A 27,451-nucleotide genomic window follows, 5' to 3' on the forward strand; every position below is an offset into this window, starting at 1 on the left:
ATTCTTGGCCAATAACCAAAAAATGTTTTTTTTTCGATTTTTTATTAAGTTATATTTTTTAGATACCTTAAAGCATACTGCATATTGTGGCAAAATAAAGAGTTTGCCAAAAATTGCTAAAGATTTTTTGTATGGATGCAAAATGGTGATATTTTAAGAGGTTTTTAATAATTTTTTTATATATCCAGCAAAATCGCTTTCTAATGATGATGACTGTATTAAATAAGACAATATTATAACAAACGTTATTGAACAGAACTATTTGTGTAATCTCAGCTTAAAAATAACCGAAAATAGAAGTATTTCTCTGCATTGGACCAGCTTTAGAAGCACCCTTTTTAAACATTTTATTCCAAATTTGAATGATAGAAAAGTTACATTATACAGCAAGATCCGGCAAAGTTGCTGAAACAACATTACAAAACAAGATTCCGGCTATCCGAAAAACATTCAATCTCTTCCGATCTTTTCCGATCCACCAATTCTAAGCGATTTGAAAATATTGATATTTCCACTAATTTTAGATATGCCAAAATGTTGCAGGGCCAACTACTATGTTTGGCAAAATATATATCTATGAATATATGCACAGGTTTCCCTTTTCTTCTCCCTTTTCCACTGACCAACTTTTCATGCATCAGGAAAAACAAATGTATTCACAAAGATTACCTCGAAAATACTAGTATTCGGAAGGATCTAGAAAAAAAGACCTCTGCACTGGTAGGTGGATAGATGCCAAATTGTCCCAAAAACTAATTATTTTCTGTTTTAGTTCATATTAAGGCATAATAACAGCAATAGCCGCAATAAATAGTTTTGCCCAGGATTCGACCCCAGTTACTCCTCTGTGCGGCGGTGGAATTTTTCCTAATACCGATACTGGTAGGTGCCGTCAATTTTCACTTACTGATAATAAGTAACTTATAAAATATTCTTAGAAGATAACTTTTTCAAAAGGAACTTAAAGAATTCTATTTCATACATTAGGCACATTTTTGATAAACATATTAAATTTTTCGATACATAAAATATTACGGGGATGTTTTATACTCCATGTGTTCAGATCGACATATTTTAAACTATTTGGATTTACCATTATTATGATTTTACAGTTCACGATAAATCTCTTCTACTGTTTAAAAGCAATAAAATTTACATTTTATACGAAGTTTGAGTTTGTGAAGTTCACAATTGAAAATTATTTAAAAAAAAAAAGATTTAAAAACATTTCGTATGGGGAACTGGGCAAATACGGTAAGAGCTTATGAGCTATAGAACTGGAACGTGTCAACTGATTCACAAATTAATATTTTTCCTGAAAGTCTGATCAATTGTTCATATTTTTAAGGCAACTTTTACGATCTTTTACCGTATTGTGTACACACGGTTCTGCGCAAAAGTACATGAAAGGTCCGAATTAACCCAACCCTGTTCCAATTCGAACCACTCATTTCTTATCGGTATTTTGCAATAGAAATGCATTCCTATTTTAGCCTAAGTTATTCCGATTTGATTTTCACTAAAATTCTTCGATATATAAAACTTTACAGTAACTATACAATAAAAGGAAGAGCTGGGTCAAATCGCCTAAAAATAGGTTATGAGCTATAACGTCGAAATCTGCTAACCGATTTGCGAAAACTTATGTTTACCTGAAAGCTCGACCGACTGCGCACACTTTCCTCTTAATCGGTTTTTCGTTGTCGTGTATCAGATAGTATATATGACAAAAGGTCCGAATTAGACCAACCCATATTCTATTATTCACACACCTATTATCCGGCGGATCAAAAATCACGACAATGCACTTGATTTAATTAATTGTTGTTGCCAAAAAAAATCTTGTTTTTTGGCTCACACCCTATTCCATCAACCACTGCTCAGCGGCTTGCGGCTACGCACACCACAGCAAAGAAAATACATGATGCACCAATCGATCCCTATGACTAACCAGATTAAGTTTTAGTAACGTAATCTATATGTTTTGCTTCTTACGGAGTTTTTCCAATAAATATTTCATAACCCTCCAAAAGTCACGCTTATGGCCCGCTGAACGAGCAGCCGCTGCACAGTGGTTTAAAACGCGAAAAACGTGATCGTTTTGAATAACTTCGAAATGGTTAGTTATAGCGATATACTATCTTCAGAAGAATTTATGACAATGAGACGCCCCATCTTTATAAGTCAAAAGTTTGATGATTAATCCTCCTATAAGTGAGATTCAAAATTTATTTCTCATATAATTAAAGATAGCAAATTGGTATATTCTGCAAAGTTGTAGTAAATTCTTCTACAAGAAACTTTACTGAAGGTGGTAATAGTCTATCTTTAATATTCTTTGAGATATTGAGCATTATTAGAGGAAATACCGAAAATATCAATTTTTTTATTATAACTTCTTTCCAAGATTTTTTGGAAGTTCGAAATGTTCTACAAAACTATCACAATTGATGAAATACAAAATTTCGGTGAAGGAAGCAACTTAATATGTTAGGCAGATTCTGAGATATTCACGATTTTTAGTCGAAAAATGGCCTACTTTGCACTCAAATAATTCATGAACGGGCAAAAACGGGCAAACCACTCTATATGTATTTGAAAGTACAAGAAAGATGCTGCAAGATTCTGTATGAATCACTTGTATCCGGTTGTATCCATGGCTCTGGTAGCTGGATTTAAATAATATCATTTATTAGTCTAAAATATTGATACGAAACATATTCGGTAAAACTGTTGAGATAAAGTGGTGGTACCTTCGACAAAGTGTCGGGGAATATTCTTCTTAAAAACATTGCCGAAGACACCAGTTTGCCACCTTTACTAGTTTCTTAGATATGGTGCAATATTTATGGAAAGCCTACTAAAAGCGATTCATTCGGTAATCGCGCATGCTTTGATTACTTGTTTAGCATTGTCACTGTATAGCGTTACGTCAGTTTTTGTTTATTGGATCGAATGATTTGTATTTGCAGTAATCGCGGTGGTGGACAATAAACAAATTTTTAAAAGGCTTTCTTTCATATAACAATACAAATTCAACTGTCAAATCGTTCATAGCAAACGTAAACGGTTTGCTTATATTATGTTCCAAGCCCTGGTACTACATTCTATTGTGGAACTTGACCTTCTGTGGTGACAAACTTTGCAACCGATTTCAGAGCTAATACACAACCTACTTATACTTAAAATCGTTCCTTGTTAGGATTCGACTATATGGCTCATAAGACAACGCATTACTCTCTGTACCACCGAACAATGCACTGTATCTAAAAACCAGTCAAGACAGAAAGCTGCTCTCTTCGACAATGTCTCTTGTGAGAACATTCCACATAGAATACCGAACATAGTCCCACTCTTCAGTTCACCGAATATGTAACGCTATACAGTGACAATGCTAAACAAGTAATCAAAGCATGCGCGATTACCGAATGAATCGCTTTTAGTAGGCTTTCCATAAATATTGCACCATATCTAAGAAACTAGTAAAGGTGGCAAACTGGTGTCTTCGGCAATGTTTTTAAGAAGAATATTCCCCGACACTTTGCCGAAGGTACCACCACTTTATCTCAACAGTTTTACCGAATATGTTTCGTATCAATATTTTAGACTAATAAATGATATTATTTAAATCCAGCTACCAGAGCCATGGATACAACCGGATACAAGTGATTCATACAGAATCTTGCAGCATCTTTCTTGTACTTTCAAATACATATAGAGTGGTTTGCCCGTTTTTGCCCGTTCATGAATTATTTGAGTGCAAAGTAGGCCATTTTTCGACTAAAAATCGTGAATATCTCAGAATCTGCTCAACATATTAAGTTGCTTCCTTCACCGAAATTTTGTATTTCATCAATTGTGATAGTTTTGTAGAACATTTCGAACTTCCAAAAAATCTTGGAAAGAAGTTATAATAAAAAAATTGATATTTTCGGTATTTCCTCTAATAATGCTCAATATCTCAAAGTATATTAAAGATAGACTATTACCACCTTCAGTAAAGTTTCTTGTAGAAGAATTTACTACAACTTTGCAGAATACACCAATTTGCTATCTTTAATTATATGAGAAATAAATTTTGAATCTCACTTATAGGAGGATTGATCATCAAACTTTTGACTTATAAAGATGGGGCGTCTCATTGTCATAAATTCTTCCGAAGATAGTATATCGCTATAACTAACCATTTCGAAGTTATTCAAAACGATCACGTTTTTCGCGTTTTGGACCACTGTGCGCTGGTGCCCTAAGACGATTTCGCTAGATTTTCAGAGCAACGTGCACTCAATGCGACTGCCGGAAGGATAAGTAAACATAATTCAATTTAAAAAAATGACGGCTTAAATTGCCCCGTTGGCATGTCTGCCCCTACATTTTAAAAGGGTGGAAAAACGTAGAGTTTTGCAAATCGTCGCCTAGCGCTGCCATGGAGTGGTGCAAATGAACTTGTATGACATCAAAATGTATCTGAGGTTTCAAACTAATAATTAGGACCTTTGACCGATAAATTCTTTCACATCTGTCTACCTAAAAGTGCGATTCGCTTAGGTAGGCCCGAATAGCCCCGGGTTCTCCTTATAAGAATGATTAAAGTTTGAAAATAGAGTTGTATCAATTATTACAACAAAATGTGCATTGCACATTTTCAAAAGATTTATAGGTAAAAAAACTATGTTGTCAAAACGGAAACTCTATTTCAAGCTTCAATTTGTAACATTATTTTATACTTTAAGATGATAAAATGGATCAAACTTTTTGTTAATTGATAAACCACTGACATAAAACATATTTAGAAATTGAAAATGTTTTTGGATTCTTTATTTAAACTCCAATTATGTGAATTTTGGTCAAACGAAATTTACAGTGTATTGAAAAACTTAATACAATATAAATTGACACCTGCCCTTTCGCGGTATGACTGACCAGGTCTTCTGCAAATATCGTCACCTGTTGCGACATAAACCAATCCGGAGGTTCCGACCATAATGATCTACATCTCTTAACAAACACCTTCGCTGGGTTTCCTGCTCTTTTTGGCGCTACTAGTTCCTATTTGTCTGCTAGCTGGTGCTGAGAGTTACTCGGCGGCGGTATTTCTCCTCCTAGCGATGCCAATTTTCATCAGACATTTAGCTGTCAGTCACTCCGACGGAGAGATAATCGGCTGTGAAATTTCTCCAGACAATGCTATCCTGACTTTCTTCAACTTTGCGTTGTTCGTTAGTGTTTCGATTGCATAAACTGAAATTTTAAAACACTGCCCGCTACCAACCGACACAATATCTTGCATATCTATTTAACCACCATTGATTAACGACAACTTCTTCCTATCAATCAATCATATTCCCCGAAAGATTGTCTATCGGCGACAATTTAATTGGAAACAAGCCTTTCTTGGCAACAACAAAATATCCACTATCCCTCAATTTGAGTTGTTTAAAAATTTGATCAACGCCAGGCGCCCAACACTTCTGCGCAGGCATAGCAAGGTCCCTCGGCGGCCAGCCGCCGGCATTTTCGCCAACCACGGCTCAGCTCGGTTGGTCTGCAACGGCGCGACTTAGTATGTATAATTAGCATATATGCAGATAATGATTTAATAAATCGTCGCAAGAGACCGGTTGGGGCTCTCTCGCAATCATCATCCATCTGACAGCCAGCACAGGAAAGTGGCTAACAAATGACAGCTTAATTCGTTGTGGTGCGCCCGCTAGTTGCTCGCTTGCTTGGAAATGATTAGTTTTTGACAGGTCGATTGCCGATTGGAGTTTATTCTTCTTCTATCACGCTAATTGAATGTAAAAGCTTTTACCTACCGCAGCGAGGTTTTGTTTTTCTTTTCTTTCTTCTTTTTTAAAAACTTCCAATGTCTACTGCGTTTGGGGGATCGCTCCGAACAATTGGGAAACGAGAGGGAAACAACACATACATATATTTACATTAAGTAGTTAATTTTGAAATTATACAATTACAAAAATAACATCTCGATTTATTCGATGGGCAAGGCGCGGCTGCTAGTTGCTGTGCTGTGCAGTGTCCGCACAGCACACGTCAACATGGGTGGTCGATTCGCGGCCCCGTGATGCCCTGCTCGAGGGGTGGGGTTTTGCAGGCAGGCGAACCCACGAAGCGAATGTAGCGACGGGACACACAAAAATCTCGATTGAATAATAAAGTTGTATGAATGTGCGACGAGAGCGAATACCAACGTACCCTCGCAGACCGATTGACCGACTGGCTGAATAGTGAACGGCGAAAAGAAAAAGGGAACTAAAACGCACACTGCTTCATAGCCGTGTAGGGTGAAGATACCTTTTATCGGATCTACTAGTGTTGGTTTATCGAAACAAGTTAATTCTCTTCGAATGCTTCATTATATTGCGTTCGTGCGGGCGTGTTTGACGGCTTCGTCGTAACCACGCCTACTGCGTTCGTAGTTGCACTAACACAGGAGCAGATCAATTAGCAGGAAGATGTTTGTGTTGATCGGTTTATTTGTGCTCGATCTCGCTCGATTGTGACTGAGATGTATTGTACTATCTCACTTTAGCGTGTGAAGGAAGTGACGATTCGCAAGTGTGTGTTGAGTAAACTGAACCTTTCGCTTAACGCTTGAAGGCAAGAGCGGGACAGTGCTATGGGTAGGATCAAGAACGAACGAGAAAGGATGAAAGTTAATAGAGATACCAGGAGAAGCAGCAGAAGCAAAAAATAAACCAGTCAGTTTGCTTGAGCTCTCACTCAGCTGTCAGTCACAGAGGCTCAGATCGCAGGTGACATTTGACTATGTCACATCACAATTTATAATAGAGGATAGCTCTCTCGCTCGGATCGCGATCGGATCATCTTTCGTGTGTTTGTACTTGGCCGGTTTTGCCATTCTGCTTTCATTCGTCGTTAATTGTGAGGAGGTTTAGTCCCACGAGAGACCCGTAGGGATCAGCCGGGTGTGTTTGTTTTTGACTGACCGCACAGTGATCGCAGTGATTCTTGCTCGGGTACAGCGCACCCTTCATTACTTCGTCGCAGTCGTTCTCCGTGGACGCACATGTGTCTCGCAATTCCTGGCGGTGCACAGTTCAAGTGTTGATGTTAAGTGAGTTATGGAAGTGACGATTGGTTAAGAATAATTGAATGAAGATTTTTTCTGTGTGATAAACACGATAAGTGAGCAGTGTTTTGCTGACGTTGGAGTGAAGTGAGAAACATTTTCGATAAAATTTCTGCATTAGCCAGCATGGCATTGGAAGACCGCTGCAGCCCCCAGAGTGCACCCAGTCCGCCACATCACCATCATCACAGCCAAAGTCCGGTTAATTCTGCCACCGCAACGATGCTTACCGCCAACGGAGGAACACGTTGTTCGCCTAGTGGTGAAGAGATGTCGCCACTAGTACCGATCTCGCCTCTGCACATCAAGCAAGAGGTAACGGATCCGATTCCTCCGCAGCCTACTCAGCAATCGGGGATTTCGTTTTCGATTTCCAACATTTTGAGTGGAAGTTTTGGAAAAACGACCTCTGCCCCTGCCGCGGCTCATCAAACGGTCAGCCCCATGGCAAGTCCCCGCTGCAGCTCGGATTCTAACAGCCCTAATGGGCCCTCCCTACACCTTCAGCATCAACGGTGCTTGGAACGAAGAGAAAGTCTGTTCCGCCCTTACGATATTAGTAAATCACCCCGGTTATGTTCCAGCAATGGCAGCAGCAGTCACAACCCTTACCACACCGATAGTGAATCACAGGATTCGAACTGCTATGAACCGCAAGCTGCGGCAGCTGCCGCAGCCAGTATGTTAATGTTCAACAACAACCATTATCACCCCCGGATTCCAACCCTGTACGACTTCAGCACCAAAACCATCCCCAGCATAGATCCTCGTTCCCCGCTGCTGAATGGATTCAGCGCCACCAGCTATCCCAAACTGCACGAGGAAATCATCAACAGCCACCGAAAGTTCCAGGCCAAACTGCTGGAGAACCAGGCGAAGGCTGCGGCTGCAGCCGTAAGCATCCACCCGCACTCGATGCCCCCGCTAGGTTCACTGTGTAAAACCGTATCGCAAATCGGCCAACAACAGGTCACTTCGTCCGGTTCGATCGGCAGTGACCGGCTGGATTGCCGTAGTAATGCCAGCAGCAGTCCAAAGCTAAGTCCGCGGCCAATTCCGAAACCGACGGCAACGGTGGCATCCAGTTTACCGGGAAATGGCGGAAGGGATGGTTCAACGAATGGACATCTGCTCGATGGTAGTAACCATAATAACGACGGGGGTTCGTCGGATGATGCCCGGTCCGAGACGGGTAGCAGCAAGGATGGCGATGGCAATGGGAATTTGTGGCCGGCTTGGGTGTACTGCACCCGGTACAGTGATCGACCGAGTTCGGGTGAGTTTTTAGATTTTTTTTTATGGGGATTGTTTTTATTTTGGGGTGGCTTGCGATTGAGTGAGAGTTTCGGTTGACTTGAATAGGAAACGTTCTGGATTGTGTTTTTTATTTGATATTGTGATTGAATCGAATTTAGAAGTCTAAAATGGTTCATTTAAACATAAAGTTGCAATTTAGAGCTTGGTTTTGGAAGGTTGAAGTTCGTTTCATCAATATCAGGGCAGTATCGACTTGATTTAGCGTTCAAGTTGGTCTACCATGTTACTGATGAGACGCAGTCGATACGCAAATTCTTCGACTTATTAAAGTTAGGTATTTCCTCCTTAGAGAGATACATAGCATAGTCAAGTTACTTGTCAAATAATTCGTTTTCGGTTTTGCTTAAATGTGGCACTTTAAGTAATGTTAGAAAAATTAGTTGAACTTGCAGACGACTCAAGTTTACAATACTTTTATTTTAGCTCAATATTAACATATTTTTTTCAAGATCGAGATAGATTCATTTTTATTTATTACAATTTTGGAAGCAGTCGGGATTGAATAAATCCAAATTGAATTCTTTGATACTAATAAGTTTTTTTTGGAAGATTGCTATAAATTCAATCCTTGAATCATAAATATTGAAAATATCAATGTTTAAATAAATATAATGGCGCAGAATAGTCGCATAAATAAGCAGACCACTCGTATTGTAGTTTAAGCGGCCTCCAGATTTCGATTTCTCCCCGATCCAATCTTCCGATCACTTTTATTATGCTGGTGCCAGTTGATTTGGCCGCATTCAACAATTTTGCCTACTTGGTCGCACGCCAGTGTGGATTTTTGCGATCCGCGAGCAAAATTTCACTCAGTTGCTTGGATGCCATTTTCACGACTAAAGATCATATTACAAAATCAAACAGTAGGCATGATGCTACACCTATACATCTTTAGAATGAGAGTTATGCAGGTTTTTTATGCACGATGAAAAAAATGCCTTTAATCGAAGTTGGCCAATTTTTGATTGTAATACCTTTTATGTGACTTCTTAATATTTCATTAGATTGACGGTTATTTCATGTTAGGAAACTTTACCTTTTTCACGAATTTTTTAATTTTACACAAAATAAAATACTTTTACAATACAAAAAGTAAAATATTACCTATTGTCAAGCCAAGTGTTTCTAGATCGGCTGGTATATCGATGACTAAAATTCATCAACTAACTGCGAAGTTATGATCCTTCACAGTTTCCTTACATAGAATTTTCAAATTTTTTAATGACGCGTATCCCCAGATAATGGAGTAGGATATTTATTTAATTGATTCCACTCCATCTGATCTAAAGTGGTCGAAGTATGTTATTGTCTTTGTCTTGTAACAAAACATTACACATTTGGTTTGACTTAGTGGGTACCGTATAATTATTTTTTCTCTTTTATATCCAATATAAAAATACTGTGCGAACTGCAACATTTTCAGATTATTTGGAGAATATTTCAGCTGAGAAATGCTGACTTGTTCAGTAATTTGATAATTAAATTTAACGAATTATTAAGTCACTTTTTCCGGGATTTTACTGATTGTACAGAAAATTATAGAACGAATGATTTCTTTTTTCAATAATTCTCTTTTGTATATTTTAAAAATTTAGATGTAATCATCTCAAAATTCGCATCTCCCAATAGTTTAATGCTGAAATTCTGGTAAATACTGAGCTTTTTAGTGTTCGAAGTTCCCTTATTCCTTAATAATAGTACGAAAATGGAACTCGGATTTTGAAGTCTTCTCGCCTTTGAATCAGAGCTTAGTCGAGTTGTTATGTTTAGGTGACCTCCAAGACAAATATTTAAGCTTTTGTATGGAATCTCATCTGCCTATAGGTTATAGGAATAAGAAAAGATACCCCTATATGAGGATCATCAGAGTCATACTCTTTCTGAACCAAGAGAGAACAATGATTTGTATTTAGAGTGTCTTCGAAAGAAACGCTTCAGATTCCTTGGTTGCTGTTTGCACGCTGGATATGGCAATAGATCATGTAGACTCTTCCCACAATAGGCATACTTTTTAGCATTCCCAATACAAGCGGCATCCTCCTGAAACTCTGCGCAATTGTCACTCCGTACCTGATTGATACAATGGCTCATTTGCTTGTATTTGGTGCAATGTTTGACGCACGGTACAAACAACCGAACAGATAGACGATGTCCAACGAAGAAGACACCATCGATTTCAACTGTGTGAGCGGGCATGTAGACGTGGTAGTCATTTGTAAAAGACATGTAGCCAGCAACGTCATTTGTTTGCTTTAAACGAAATATCACACTTCTAATCTGATCTGGGCGAACTTTAAAGATATCTGTCACAGCTTAATATGTCTGCGACAATTTTTTTTTTTCGAAATCTTAACAATAATTCGATTGTTGCCTTTGATTTTGACCAGATATGGTTCGACCAAGCTCAATGTGTTTGTTTTTAAACGAGAAGTCGGAGTCTTTGATGACGAATCTTGACACACAGCTGGATATTTTCAGGATAGTTTATTTACAGGATGGCTCCGTGAAGCGGTCCCCTATTGATTATTTTTATGTTTTTTTTATTTCATGAATAAAAATCGAACGCTGGCAAAATATTTCTTACACAGTTCCGATTTATTTTCTTTAAACTTATTCGAAATGGGAACCTTTTAATTGGATTATGTGCGATGCTGGGATAGCTGACTCGCCCGGATTCTTTTCTGGAATATTGTTCCACACTTTTTCCTATGCAGTCATTAATTCATCTTTATTACATTTTGATTCAGAGTTGTTGACTCTTTCAACATTTTTTAACATTTCGAAGTCGAGTGGATTGATATCCGGAGATGAAGGATACACCATTTCTTTGATCCAAAAATGCTTAAAATTGTGGGACGTTTGCACGCTTTTTACCCCGTGTGCTAGTGCTTAATCTTGGGTAAAGACACTTTCAGCGTCTGAAAACTTTTTTGCAATGCTTTCTGCAGTAAAAAAAAACTCCAGATAGACGAACTGATTGACGCTATCCGGAATCCGAAAAACCAGCATTTTTTTTACTATTTGAAGCCCAAACCATAACCGAATTCGGTTTTTTTGCGTTCTACATACACACACTGGGATTAAAGCAATCAAAATTTCTACCCAGTATCCTTTCATTTTGATGGTTAAATTTACGGCTTACACAGAATAATTTCGCATCCGAATAGATAACGACGACGTCAGGATGATTTGCGTACTAACTTTTCAGTACTTTGAATTTTTTCGAGTCTCTTGTTTTTCGTTGGTTTAGAAAGAAGCTGATGTTGTCGGAGTTTGTGTGGATACAAACCAAGGTCTTTTTTCATCACAGTTTGGATCGTCTTACGTGACACATTGTAGTACTTAGCCGTTTTGGTTCATGGATCTGACCGGATTGCGACCTATTTTGTTGGCCTCAGCTTTAGTTCATGCCTTTGTCATTACAGAACGAGGCCTTCTCGATTCTGGACGTCCAGATGCTTCATTTCCATCTTGCAATCGTTTCTTTAGCGGGAAAAATTAAATAGATCAGATCGCTACAGAGGCAGGGTACGATCACTGTCATCAATGCGTTCTTTCTAGGATGTCAGCATATCCAGGGTTTGTGCAATGGGCCGGAGTCCCAAGGGTTGCAGGTTCGAATCCTGCCACTGGGGGAATTTTTTCACATAATTGCTTTCGCTTAACCCACCATTTCAATCTGTTTTCCCTCGTTTGATACCACCAAAGAAATTGTTTCTTGCATCGACAGAAAATTTTCGATTAATACCGAACAGCTACGTATTGTCTCCAACGGACTTTTATTTAATAGCTCAAAAATCGCGCTTAGTTTCCCACTCCATAGTTCTGAAATTTCCCAATATCATTTAACAATTATTAAATTAATTTTATCTCAGAAGAAAATATTTTCACATACATATGACTTTGATTCGGTTTGCAATTGAATTTTGGCAAATGGGATCATTTTAAAAAGCCACTCTATATACACGGGCCAGAGTCTGTGCGTAATGGCTGGAACATTCAAATCTAACGAGAAGCACCGTAATCAACAACCGACCAACCAGATCACTGCTCCTAAAACTAATCTTTTTATTATACAGTCTCCTGGACAAATGTTTCCTCCATCGCCTTCAAAGTCAAATAAATAATACAGCGAATACCTGTTTTTATCAGCCACTTCGTGAATTTTAGGCTGATAAAACGGGGACATTGACAAAATCGAGACATACAGGGTGTTCGGTTCATGGTTAAGAACCTCTCGGAGGGTGATAGACTGTCATATTTGGAGAAAAAATTGTTCTACACATACCATCAAATCTCAACCGTTACAGAGTCATTGAACTTTTTGTGTAAAAAACTTATTTGTCTTAAAATATCTCTAACTCAAAAAGTATACTTTGTATTTCAAATATTTTAGGTCCACTGGGAAGGTGAGAAAATTTCGCATTGAGTGATGTCCTCACATGTTTCAGCTAATGAGTTTAAGTAGCCTTTTCAAAGTAATTTATTGAAAATTAAACAATTTTAATCGATTTTTCGTTCATTTCTTGAAAATCCTAATAGTTAACCTCATCATTTTGAAAATCCAGATTGTTAGTCTTGAAGAGCTGCATAATTCGTTCTCTGACATGATACACTTACTTTTTCTTATTTTCATGAGTTTGGGTTATTCAACTTGAATATTTTTATCTTATTTTCACTAATATCAGCTCTAATTGAAAAAGTATGGCACTTATAGTACTTTTTTCATTTTATTCGAAAGCCAGGAAAATTTTACAGAGAAAAATGTATTAATACCTTTCAGTTAAGTGAATTTAGTACTCTTTTAGAAGTAAATTAGTTTAAAGTTAGTGCTATTATTAGCATTTTCTTAAAATAGAAAATAATAAACATCACCATTATTATCATGGAAATAATGCGACTCAGCAAGTTCTACAGTTCTTTCTTTGACTCCATTCAATTATCTCTTTTGGTTTCGACGCAAAATCGTTTTTATTACATCGTTTCATATGCAAAAATAACGATTTCGAACCCACTACATTTGTGGCGAGGTCATGCTGTGTTAACTATTAAATAGCAGCAAAATGAAAGGAGATATAGCCAAAGTGTCAAATAAAAAGTTATAGAGAACATTAAGGGTCATCAAATGAACAATAGTAACGATAAATTTTGTTGATTAATAATTAGAATAATTAAAAAAACTCTCCAAAAAACACAAATTTTGAGTTAATTCGTTAGTAAAAATCATTTAGTGCACTTAACTAAAAGATATTTGTACATACACCGATAGAAAATTTTCTCAGCTTTCCAATGAAATCCTATAAATAACGATATAAAGCAGATTTTTTAGATTAGAGTCTTTTAAGCACTTGTAAGTCGGTTACAGGAAAAGTATGGTACTGAAATTACAAGAAAATGAGAAGAGATAGGAATATGACGTCCAAAAACAAATTATGAATCGTCCTAAAACCCAACTTTTGGATAATGGATATTGCTATAATCATACTTCATTATTTCGAGAAAATTAGCAAAAACCTCCTCAAAAACAACTTTTAACTACTTTTCAGCTAAAAGGTGACTAAAACTAATTAAGCAAAAGATATGAGAACACCATTCAATAGGAAATTTTCTCACCTTTCGAATGGAACTAAAAGGTTTAAAATACAAAGTATACTTTTAAAGCTAGAGGTATTTTAAGACAAATAAGTTTTTTTTACACAAAAAGTTCAATAACTCTGTAACGGTTGAGATTTGATGGTATGTGTAGAACAATTTTTTTCTCCAAATATGACAGTCTATCACTCTCCGAGAGGTTCTTAACCATGAACCAACCACCCTGTATATTTTTTTTTCTCTTTTAAAGAAACCAAGGCTCTTAAAATAGTCTTCTTTACTCCCCCTTTAGCTTAAGTTTCCCTTAAATCTGACAGTGCAAAATTTAAAAGAACAACAAGTTTTTTGCATGTTTCGGATCTCTAAGATAAGAAAAATATGCTCCAGAAAGGATTTACTCGAATTCAACTTGGTTCATCTGCTAGTGCCCATCAAACTACCAACTATCAATTTTCATATGAGGCTGATAAAATCGGGTCAAAAAGCTGATAAAATCAGGGGGAAGATGAAATCGGGGGCTGATAAAATCGAGTCTTCACTGTAATAAATAAAAAAAATAATAGATCAACGACGAAATATCACGAATATGGGGTGGTCTAGCTCGGACTCTTAAGGAATCTTTCGACAGGGACCAGGCACAAGCACATTCCGAACACGTCCAAACAACGTGCTCGATGTCTTGGTTACCCTTGCCACAAATGTCTAATTTACCATCAGTTTGCCTGATTTGAAAGAGTTGTCATGAGTATGTATAGTGATTGAACATGATCGTGGGCATCGCGAGAACTAAATTACGATGTGTCTTCAACTCCTCCATGCTTTCGATAATACCTGAGCAATAATTAAATGTAACCACCATCCCATCGGCTAATTCTGTGACATAGAAACTAGGATCATTGACGGAATTGTTGATAAAGGTACTGAAGCTAGTGAACATTTTCTTACAGTTAAAGTGTATGCATTTTTTGCAGAATTTTTGGGATCACCAGCAAACGTAGATGATCCGAAGTCCCCCGAATATCATCCTATTGCCCAAGAAAACAGAAACTATTTGCTCTTTAGAGCTCATGCTAATTGAATTTTTGTTGAACTCAGTGCAAGACAATCGTTCGTACCTTTGCGAAAAGTAAATTGAATTTTGATAACAAGCCGTTTACCTTAACTAAAATGTGTAGGCATAGTAGAATACTATCGCAATCGACCGATGCGAATTGTGGTCGAAAGGTGATTAACCCGGTTTATGAATAACAAGCAATCTTATTTGTATCCAGTTCCGTAACAGCAGATACCAGATGTATAAATTCACTGTCGACTCTTCGCTGGATCAAGTAGATTAATAAAAAATCGCTTTTGATTCTGTTTGACCCAGGCGAATAATACTCCTGGATAGCACTAGTGCACCTGGGAACTCATCGCTAAATGTGATTTTCTACATAGGAACGCATTCGAGCATATCTTTCTTGCAAAGTCTAAATTTCATTGCGTTGATTATTCCAAGTTTGTTCGAAAAAATCTAATCATTGTTTCGTTAGCAAGACGCTTTTTTCCTAAGGTTTTGTTCCAAATTTTGAACGAAAACTTTTAGCCCGTTACTATTCTTTGAGTGCGAGTTCTGCACCAACATGAACAACCACATCCGTTCAGGCTACGGGACTTCAGCTGATCCGTAAATCATAGAAGATCCTATTTACAATCGCAAACCGAATTTTATCCAACGACTATCTTATTTATCACATGTCAGTAATGTCACTAGTCTTCCAAGTTATAGGAACTCACTGACAACCTCGTACCGCGTCCATTTCTACCTCGGAACCAACATCGTGCGGGAAACGTGGTTCTCTATCAACCACTATTTACTTTACATGTCAGAATTCATAGTCAGTTCGATTTTTTTAAAAGGTACAAAAGCTCCTTCAACTGCTCTACGATCGACTCCAATGGTGTCTAAGTATCCTAGCGGAAGCCAAAATATATGTGAGATCTCGTAATGATAGTGTCGTTCCTTCACACACCAGATCTTGGCATAGCACTTTCAAACATTTCAGGACAACACAATAGGAAATGCATCGTTCAACATCAAAACATCTAACGTCACATCCGACATGTTTCAAAAGCTTGTTTTGACCCAACCTATTCAGTTTGTTGGGAAGCCATGTTCAAGCATTATCTGACACCACAGTTCGCTGCGTTGCACTGAATCACGCACTGCCTTGAAATCCACAAACAGATGATGAGTTTTCAAGTTGTATTCTCGAAATCTAGGGTATGTCTTTCACGGAACAGCTGTTGAAGCCAATACTTCGTTGGATTGAATCCATCGTATCCGTATAAAAAGTGTGATATTAAAAACCCAACACAGTTGAATTTTCAGTTGTTTACGTTCATTAGCACTAAACGTTCCATAATGTTGAGGAACTGATACCGGAACGAAAATCTTATTCAAATCTAAATGGATAACTGAATATAGAAATACTAACAGCTTCTTCGAATATCCTTACGTAGTCGAATTCAGTAGCTCACTACAAAATATACTTCATTGAGATTTTTCAAATCGCGAGCGAAACTGTTATTTCGCACAAATTTGAAGAAAACATTCTGGTTTCCAAAAATATGCCAATATGTGTTTCACCTTCTTCGTCAGTGTACTGTCCCATAATACTATTTCAGACTTTTCCGATTGGAACAATCTGTTGCATTGAAACGCTTTCGGATGCTGCCGTTTATACGTTTTACCATGTTTTGATCCAAAGATGCCATCACCGCCTTAGTTTAATTTTTGAGCGACCTATTTGTGGCGTCAGAGGGTTCAATTGGTATCCCGTTCGACGACACAAAATAATCGAAAGGACTGCTAGAAGACCCACTTTCCTACTGCCAAAATTCCGAAACATTTTTCGCAAGCCAACTCTGCTTTTTTTAGCATTAGTCTTGTTGGAAGATGGAATGATGCCCAGTAGTAACCTTTTTCAGCCACGATGCTACAACATCCTACTAAACTTTGAGGTATACGGCGGCTGTTAGTTTTAGTCCTTGAGCAAAGATTATCCTCTCGTTGAATACTAAGCCCAAAAAATCTCACATGAAATTTGGTCAATAGGTCTGATGCAAGCCATCTGTCACGCCTTCTATTCATATTTTGATCCTGGTTAAAGTTTTTTTCATCAGAGAATAAGATTATTTAATGGATTCTTATGAAGTAGATTCTCCAATCATCGTGATTTGCTGATCAGCATTCATCGATGCATAGATCACCAACATCTCTTGTGCCATTGGCCTTATTAGATTCTTTTTAGTTATTTCAACTGTTTTGGCCCGGCTCCATGCATCATTATTGGAACGGCTCTTGTATTTTTTTTCCGGGTAGGTAAGTGTGCACAGCTGCTTACCATTTTCGCAAGACTTTTCTTATATAAAACACTGTTCTTTCCGACCCATTTACCGACCGAACTATCTATTTTATGCTTGCATCGGTGTGTCATAACACGGCAAATGGCTTACCGATTGCTGCCAAATCTATCTGAATCAGGTTCTTCAAGCAAGAAAAATTACTATTTGAAACTTACTGCAAAAGTTCGTCACGCAACTTGTATAATTAAGATATATATTATTACCCAAATCACCTGTTATATCAACGAAACTCTGCCAGTTTCGTAAACGTTAGTTACTTTTGTGATATTATTACTAACATGAATACTGCGTTAACAAGTTCCAGTTCATCGAATCGATAGGTTCTCGGCATTTATCGCCATCGACTGACTCACGCTTAGTCACACAGTTACAATCGAAATGTTCCACGGCCAACTTGGTTTTCAAATTGAGCAGTGCTTGTTGGTGAACATTTTGAAACAGGCCGGGTGTTGCGATCTGGAATGATAACAAGAAACTGAGGTTGCTGGTGATTGGCGAAGCAAACGCAAAACTTGATTTGTACATTTTAAATATACCCAGTGTTCGATTTCGTTGATTTTCAGATTAAGGTTACGGTTCAGGAATAAATGACAATCCTACAAATAAAACTATCTATCTATTGCTTTGGCTTTTGTTCCCAGTAAACACTGTGCACAGAACCTGTTGTCACTGTGACCCACTGACTGGCTCTTAGCGAGTATATCAGCGTTATCCACCAATAAGTTGTTTTGGTCTGCTCACTTTTCTACAAGGAAATGGCCCGTTTTAATTGAAACTGTAAACAAATCTACACTACACTGAAGAGAAACACTGCCAAAAATATCGGCTTCTTTCATTGAAAAGAACCTTTCCGATGAGATTAGTTTTGAATGTGTCGGAAAAATAACAGTATCAATAAGGGTTATAGAGCTTTTTAGCTTCAGTAAGTCACCTACTGGCAATATTGGCTAGATGATGGTGAGTGGTCTTGGTGAGGGAATATATCAGCGCCATCATTTTCGGCTGAGTATAGTTTGATCATCAGGCAGATAATATCTAGATTCTTTCATCCACGTCTCGACGCAAAGCGCCACGTATCGAACTCACGCCCTATACAAAAACGGGACCTGATTAGTCAATATTTCGATAGTCACATTTACTATTTCTTTAACAATCACTTGGAATTGAATAACTGAACTGAATGCCTGATTGAAGATATCCTAAAACTGACTTTGATTAAATTAATTTAATTAATCCAATCGTTTACGAATTACAGTCAATTTGAGCTCCAGTATTTTTTTCGATCTCAAATTTCCCCCATCACCAACCTACCCTCAGCAACACGTCAAATGACCCCAAACCACGCACGTAATCGAAACAGGATAGTGTAACGATCGTAATCTTTTCTATATGAGCGCCTCCCCCTAGCTAGGCACCACCATTCAAACAGCAACTGAAATAGTCACCTCCGGAGACAGAGAATCCCCTCGACCAATTTCTGACTATAGGTGGAATGAATTTTCCACCCCTTTCGGCAGTGAAAAAAACCACCGTCCATCCAGCATCAGATCGGGAGAAATAAATAGCCGATTAATTGAAGGAATAAATAAATTTATTTAACAGTCGTACCCCCTTTTCACCCGGCACCGCAACCAACCAACCAATCAACCCGAAAGGAGAGATAGCAACAGCGACCGAGGCTAGATTGTATGTGTATAGTTGCAGTCTGCTAAATTGACTGCCAGTCGGCAGATAAGCGCCTTCGGGGGAGGTTGGAGTAAAATTTTACATTTCATATAAGTGGAAAATGTATGGTATTTTATTCGGATTCATGGAATAGTAACTGTTTCATAAATACAGATTTCTCGTATCACGAGCTTAACTGGGCTGGTAAACAACTCTTCAACGGAATCAGTTCCTAACTCCAACTGGTGTCAAAATGTATGAGCTGTTAGAACTTGACTAAATCTCGGGATCAAACACTACACGAATCACTCCTATATCCGAATATAAAATTACTTACTTTTTCGATAGTGTTTTGCTACGAAGCACGGTCGACGCCACTTTAATAGAATACACATGATACACCTCAAACCAGTAAACTTTATTCTTGAAGATTCGTTTCGAAAATACTAGAAAAAACTTGAAACACCTAGCTTTCTAAGAGCCTAATGTAAAATCAAAACATTTGAGCAAGCGACCATTTGACGTTTCTCTCACAAACAAAACAGTGTAATTTTCAGTGGCTGAAACGTTTATGGTTCTCGAAAGCATCGAACGCGTGAAATATTTCACTGCAGCAAATTTACCCTGCAGTACGAATGGTTCGCAAATTCTGAATTTGCTGAGTATTCTCGACTCGCATTAGCATTTAGTTGAAATTGTATAAAGAGTACACAATAATCGTAAATCTTGACGAAATAAGTAGAATTTGAATTATGCTATGTGAAAATGATTTTTTTTTTGCTTATCAGGAGATTAATATTTTACATTAAATCGGATTCGGTTGATCGACTTGTCATAATTGATCGACTAAACGTCACTCCTTTTCACCCAAGCAGAGGTACATTTGAAACCATTCCGCCTGAGCTTTCCGTCCCCATACAAAGTCCGTGCGAAATTGCTCTATTTCAGTTTGTGCGCTTTGAGTTTACTTTTCCAGCGACATTCCCCACCTCCGGAACACTCCCGCAAACCGACACCCATTGGCGAGCTAAAGTTAATTAATATAGTATCGATAATTTAGTCGAACATAAATTGTATGGGCCAGGCTTTCCTGTGCCGTTCGAGATCTAGATAAGAGAACCCACTACTTTTGCGCGGCGTTTCTGAGCCGGAGTTCGTTCAGTTCGATCGGATTCTTTGGGAAAGGGTTAAAACCCCGCGCCAGAGCCTACTCCCATTCGGTTGCCATTAAGCCGGCTGATATTTCAATCGCTGTCGTTAACGGCGCGTTATTTTCTCCAAATGTACTTTTATTACCGAATAATTAAAATTTATTAACCACGAACGCATCGTTCCGGCACATTAACTCGCCCAGCAAATGGTCATCGGACTAGAGCGGGCAGTTTTACGATCCCCCATCTATCTGATATCAATTTCAAATCTTTTTTTTTTTGCTGTTGAAAGGAGACTATTTGTAAGACACAAAAAACTACTGTAGCTGGAAATAAATTTGTCCGACACGCTTCCCTGATTCACTTCGATGTACGGACGCAGTCTGTAACGATACAATAACAAGACCCACTTTTGGGACGCGTTAATTGGTGAGATCTTCCCGGGCAGGCGACAAGACGGCATAAATCGATCATCACTGGCCATAAAATCCCATCTACTGCTACCATACACTACCAATTAGAGTTCGAAACGATCTCAGTTTCCCAATTTCAAACAACAACAACAACAACTAAAGCAACATATCATCGAACATATTAATTTCAGAAGGGGACTCCAGCCTCTAGCTGACATCTGTTCTGACATCGCGGGCCGAGTGCTTTTTATGGTCCTCTCCTACAGTGTCACTCGCTCTGTCGCTTCTGTTCGTCGAGTTCCAGCTCCAGATCGGTGCACGACGGGGGAAGAGAGAGAGAGAGAGAGATCGGAAAAATACAGCGTCTTTGATCAGCGGCGTTGAAAGCCTAGAACTTCTTTTGAGGTTAGGGTTCAAAGTGGACGGAAAGAAAAATAAATAAACAAACCAAGGACGGAGTGTTAATTGGAAGATGATCTGTGTGTTGTTTGGCAAAATATTTTGGGTGTAAACAGGTCTCATTAGCACTGTCGGAAAGTGCTGCGATTCGTGCCGAAACGTTGGTTGTTAATTTTTTGTTTCTAGGCCTACTTTTGTGTACAGTATTCCCGGCGCTTGCGAACTGTTCAATCATGTTGCACTACATCTAGGGGTATTTATCCCGTGCCATATTTTTTTCCAATTGGCTGCACGTGTGCCCAAATTAGAAACATGATGAGGGCATATGAATAAATTACCATCAAATGAGAGATACTAAGTCGAAATCGGCTCGATGCACACCGCAATCAAATGCAGCCCTTTTCCAACGTCCATATTTAGGACCAATCAAAAGACAACAAATTAGAAAAGTCCAGTTTTGGTGCCCATACGAGTAACGACGCCAACTTGGCTAGTACATTCCACCCTTTGACAGCAAACCGCCGCGACGGAACCCGATATGTAGTACAAAACCAACGCTCGGTGAGCTTCAAATTGTACGGAACATACCGGCACGTCCTACCTACGGGGGCCCCGCATGTGTGCCATAAAGATCGAACAACAATTATGTGTGGCAAATCAGTTCCAAATCGAGAATACGAGCGCGCTACAGCAGATTGAGGTTATCTTCTCTGACAAATATGGCGGCCATCGATGTCGATGGACATGGCTATCTTCGATCGCCCGTTTATGCTCCCTGTCTGATGTTAGATGAGTCACTTGCAGGGGCCGATCGCCTGGTGATAATCCAAACCCGTGTTGATTGAGTTGTTAGCGGATTTGTTTGACGAGAACCACCCAGATCGAAGATGATCTGTGCCGAGCAGCTGTCCAGATTCCCAGTGATAAACAAACGCTCCTACTTAATTGCTAGCCCTTCGCGAAATGACATAATTGTCTTCCGCCCGTACAAGATGGCAGCTGCTTCGCTTATGACTTCATTAGATTTTCATGCATGCCCCACCCCTTTCCGGCATCTGCAGCAGGATGATTAATCGTCCAAACTACCTCTTATCAATATGTTCGCACGAGACAGGCAACACTGTCATTACGGTAATTCCACTGCATGAATTACTTGTTCTCGAGTCGAACACAACATGCCACATAGCTTCAGGCTCAATTTCCCCACTTTGTGCTGGTACGGTTGATAAGTTTGATTATTTTGACAGGTCTCGGTAAAGAGGCGTGCTCGGCTCATATTCGCTGCAAGGCAATTATCAATCACGCCATCTATAAGCGGTCACTGTCTATTGTTTGCTTACCTCGCTTGTTAGTGACAATTCCTTATTGTAAGCAGCCCAAAGGCATACATTTGTAACTGTTGACATCGCCGAGGACACCCGGCTGTCCGAACAAATGCCATTGATGTGATTATCATAAAAATTGCAAACTTTTGACAGCTCTGTGCACCTTTTCCGCGATTCGCACAGCCTGCTTCGCTTAACTCTATTAAAATGTCAAATTATCGCGCTGTTCATTGTGAGTTGACGCGCAACTCTAATAAATATTCATATCGCAGTAGACGGGTTGTGCGCGTAAATAGTAGCAGCAGCAACAGAAGCCAATAAAATAAAAAGTTTTGCCTTATCAAAGCAAGCTATGAACCGAGGGGCGTATTAATTATCGAACTAATATTTTAATTAAAATATATAGTAATAAACATTTGACCATGGGCTGAGCTCTTGCCGTCGTCGCCCGAGGTAAAAATATTTCCTTCTCTATTAATGAGAGTGATTATTTATTTTTATTAATTTAAATTAGCTGAAGGCAGCCCCTTGACGTGACTTGCCAAGAGAGCTTCAAAATTCTTCCAAAAATTATCATACAGAAGCGATTAAGATTATGGCTGCTTTCTAATCTAGCTAGAAAGCACTAAAACTGAAACGAGCATATTTTCCTACAACTAATTACCCACGAAGGAAGCGAATAGGTGGAATCCCCACCCGTGGAGTTTTTCTTCTTCTTCGGGGAGCAGTGTGCGAGCGATAACTGTCAAAATGGAAGTAGCAGGAATGTGCGAAAATCACGTTCTTGCTATAAGCGAAAGCGGTAATTAAACTACTGCGCTGCCAGGCTGGAGTTAATTTTCCCCGACGACGATGACGATAAAGACGGAAATGAACGCTGCGTGACACTTGATGAAATATGGCGGCCGCTCTAACCGATCTGACAGGTGAGAAGCTTTGAACGCAGTCACAGATAACAGACGTTTGGGAAAGAACGCAATAGATTTGAAAACTTGAGTAAGCTGTGGAATATGTTTTTATTGTGTTGCAGGCGAGTTTATACGACCAGTATTTAGATATACTGTGGCATTTGAAAAGTTTGACAGTAGTGCTCAAGCTGCGTAACATTGATAACTGCGCCATCTTGCAGCATGTGCTTAATGAGTTTTATTCGCTCGCTACTTCTAAAATAGCAGTTGCAGGTGTTTACAGACATTTAGAATACAAACCATAACGTCTGTTGTCTGTGGTTTAGTTTTTATTCTAGAGATACCAGAACAGCAAAGAAAAAATTCCATTTTTGAGAACGATGTTGCATGAGAACCTGGACAATACGTTCCGTATAGGTAGTTGTTCCATTGGGATGATTGTGTCAGTTAGAAAACGAATTTTGACGATCTAAAATGGAGTCTCCATTCTTCTCTTTCAATGAGTTGGCTCCCATTTGTTTTCACATCACAACCTTTACGATCGCATCCCCCACGCAGTAGGCACTGATTTGTGCGGGTTGCCAGTGCGTGGACCATAAATTAACGACCCGAAAAACCAAATAAATAAAAACCACGTCCTATCTCAAATGTGCCTTAATTAAATTAGATAACCAGCATTAATTATCAATTATACACTTACACAATCATGCGTTGGCAACCAGTTTTTTTTCGAAACCGTTGTTCCTCACTCATTCAGCTAGCTATCTGGCGGTGCAGTTAATGCGCGTTGCAATTCCATCGGTGACATTTTTATTAATTCCCTTTTTCATTCTCTCTCTCCCTCCCCACACTCAGGTCCCCGCTACCGTCGAACGAAACCACCGAAGGAGAAAGGCGAAAGCGAAGAAAAACGTCCCCGGACCGCATTCACCACTGCCCAGCTGCAAAGACTGAAGGTAAGCCGACCGATTCTAGTCCTTTAACTGACAGCTGTTTGCTTACATCACCGCACATGATTTGACAGTGAACTAATTTCGTTTTTTTGCTGTTATCTTCAATTTTCAGAATGAATTCAACGAGAACCGGTACCTCACGGAGAAACGTCGCCAGGCACTGAGCGCCGAATTGAACCTGAACGAATCACAGATCAAAATTTGGTTCCAAAACAAACGAGCCAAAATCAAGAAAACTTCGTCGGAAAAGAATCCCCTCGCACTGCAGCTGATGGCCCAGGGTCTGTACAACCATTCCACCGTACCGCTGACCAAGGAAGAGGAAGAGCTGGAGATGCGTATGAACGGTCAAATCCCATAAACGCAACACGACGAGGTTATGTCAACATGTAAATTGGATCCGTGAGACTTTCGAACCAATCGACGCTCGGGACTGACCGCCATTCATTAGGCAAACTTGTCCCTAGCTGATGTAAACAAAAGAATTCATAATGAGGCCTTCCAGCCAGCAGCACCATGCAGCACTCGACTTCACTCGCGCAAGGGGGCACCACAGAATCTGAAGCTGTCAGTTGCATTTTTGCAAGAGCTTTTGAATTATTGATCTCCAGACGGACGGCGTGTACCATTTTGTTGCTGCATCACTCTCGACTGACGTTCAACATAACCTCACTGCTACCACCACGGATCGAAGCTGTCAGTCAACCGGACAGAGAGAGTAGAAAAAAAGCAGGCGAGGCTTACCGGGACTACACGTGTGGCATCAGGGGTAGGACAATGGAACAACAACAAGCCTCCCAGTACAATTACATTTAAATAATTGAATTAATGCTCTTTCGTCCGCGTCCCGCCCGGTGTGCGGGATCAGGGCAGAAGAAAGCTGCGCAGTAAAACAAACAAATCCAAACGTATGCTGAAACGAGGTCGTATGAGAAACTGTAAATGTAAATATTGAATTTTAAAAGCCTCTCTGGCACTGACAGTTAGTGAACGAGAACAACTTTCTCACGCGCGTCCTGTGCTTCTGAGAACCTTGGCGAGATAGAGGGAGTCGCAAGTAGAGCAAATTGTGTATATTTGTACAGGAGAGGAATGGGGTCAGCTGACAAGGGTGGTGCAATAAAAAGAAATACCCATTTCCCCATACAGTCAGCTTATCCCAGAATCCAAAAAAAGCGTGATTGTAATTAACTGAAAACGAATAGCAATAAACAGCAGGCAAATTATTAAGTCGCACCCACTCGAAATTGTGTGAGGTTAGGTTACACGTTTCGATGTTTCTCAGGCTTGCAAAAAGCATATAAATTATTTTCTTCCAGTATCTTAGAATCCTAGAAAGCAGAGCACTGTTCAAGCATAAAGGCTATAGCGAAACCCAGCGGATGTAAATACGCTAGCGAAGTAAGATTGAGTGTAAAAAATTAGCTACTAAAAATTAATTGAGATTAACAACATTGGATTAGGACCGAGAGCGAGCAAAAAACCCACAAACAAAATAGATTAACGCGCAAAGCGGACTGGACGGCGGTGTTCCCACACGGAAAGGTCCGGCCAATGTCGAGTACATGTAGATGTAGATAATTAGTCTTCAAACGCAACATGCGTCCGCGAGCATTTGGAACCTGTTTCGAGAAGCATAAGTAGGAAGATCCATTGGCAAACTAAACGTAGGTGTGTTTAACTCAACCACCAGTGCATCTATTCAGTACGCAACTATCTAATCTAAATTATGCTTAATTATGCTACCGACGGACAGACCGTCCATTTTCTTTTTGGACCGTTTCCAACTGCTCTACTGCGCTTCTAGAGGCTTGGCAAAGATAGAAATCTGTTGATTGGGGTCCCTTTGTGTATCTCTTCAACCTGTGAATTTATGCCCGCACTGGAATTGGATAAGAGATCAAAATGTAAAACTAACCTAGAGCGTACGTTCAATCTGTTTAGTAAACCCTGGGCGGACGGTATTTTTATTCAACTAGCGTTTAAGGTTATTATTCCTATACTAATTAAGATTGTAGAGAATTAGCTGATTAACCATAGACAGAGTACAGAACCTATTATATTATAACAAGAATAATGCAAAAATTATTAAAGAGAGAGAAAGAGAGTAATAAACTACACTCATGTGATATTTAAATGAGAAAAATTAAAATAACCGACTTTTTCTCCTGCTATCAAAAGATATCACATATTCTTAGCAATAACCGAATTTATTCGCTGTTACTTTGTCGTTGCTTCCTGAATTCACTAACTACCAATTTCTGAGATGAAGGCAAAAAATAACAGAAAAAATTGGGATGCCAATATCAGGGGTGCAATCAAAGTGACGTAAAAACCAGCGTCGATTTTCTTTAGCTCGATCGGGGTACAAGTTTGATCCAAATCCAGAAAAGTCCTACGTTCAATAAACTTTATTACATCATTGTCCAAGTAACCATAAGCATTAAGTCATTGCACAATATTGTCTATACATTTACACTAATATTGCATTGGAACTCCATTGTAGCAGTTACAATGCAATCGAGCTCTATATTAGCACCATAAATGCATACAGGCACAGCCAAAATATAGCATTTTCACTAGCTGAATATACGTATATAAAGCTAATATAACCCATACATGCTTCGGGAGTTTTGAAGATTGTTTGCTTTTCATATTCATCGAGTACTATTATAGAGCAACTACAAAGCCAATGCTATTATAGTGCAACTCGTTTTGAAAATTATATTCCGCATATTTCAATGCCGTGACAGACGAGGCAAGGTAGCGCTGTTCGAGACTTTTTGATGGAAATTTTCAGATTTATTACATTAGGAGGGAGTCAATTTCAGTTATAAACAGTATTTTAATATTTCCGGCGGGCAATCTCTGCCCAATAGTAGCACATTATTTTACCTTGTCTGGTATTAGCATTACGTCAGGATATAGGGCTTAACGGCTCTTTAAGACTGCCCTATATACAGATATATGGCAGATATCCGGCTTGTTGCTTATTGGTTACTTGGGTGATGTCGCATAAAACTTCTAAGAGCATAATTGAAGAGCTTTCAAATATAGAACCACGATAAATAGCTTACGCACCCGTCTGCTGTTTACTTTTACTTGGGATCTGTGATTTCTTCTGCTAACATTGGTCGGACCCTACATTAATGCGATTCAGTATTGCCAAATCTGTTTGGTAAATAAGCGATCGAAAACAAAAGTCGCAA

The 27,451-nt window shown here is 39.0% G+C and overlaps 1 protein-coding gene across 1 annotated transcript; it reads left to right on the forward strand.

Moving 5' to 3' along the window:
- The first annotated feature begins 6,784 nt into the window (after nucleotides 1–6,784).
- LOC131686213 (segmentation polarity homeobox protein engrailed) lies at nucleotides 6,785–26,335 on the forward strand. The gene is made up of 3 exons (XM_058970455.1): nucleotides 6,785–8,387; nucleotides 24,145–24,245; nucleotides 24,355–26,335. The coding sequence occupies exons 1-3, from the start codon at nucleotides 7,238–7,240 to the stop codon at nucleotides 24,601–24,603; spliced, it is 1,500 nt and encodes a 499-aa protein (XP_058826438.1). The 5' UTR covers nucleotides 6,785–7,237; the 3' UTR covers nucleotides 24,604–26,335.
- Nucleotides 26,336–27,451: the final 1,116 nt, after the last annotated feature.

Source organism: Topomyia yanbarensis, chromosome 2, assembly GCF_030247195.1.
Source record: "Topomyia yanbarensis strain Yona2022 chromosome 2, ASM3024719v1, whole genome shotgun sequence".
NCBI classification, from domain to species: domain Eukaryota; kingdom Metazoa; phylum Arthropoda; class Insecta; order Diptera; family Culicidae; genus Topomyia; species Topomyia yanbarensis.

What these genes read in the sequence shown, in the direction of transcription:
- LOC131686213 (XM_058970455.1), top strand. Translation starts at nt 7,238, where the DNA reads ATGGCATTGGAAGACCGCTGCAGCCCCCAGAGTGCACCCAGTCCGCCA. An exon ending in CAGTGATCGACCGAGTTCGG is followed by an intron (nt 8,388 to 24,144) that starts GTGAGTTTTTAG and finishes CCCCACACTCAG; the next exon opens with GTCCCCGCTACCGTCGAACG. An exon ending in CCCAGCTGCAAAGACTGAAG is followed by an intron (nt 24,246 to 24,354) that starts GTAAGCCGACCG and finishes TTCAATTTTCAG; the next exon opens with AATGAATTCAACGAGAACCG.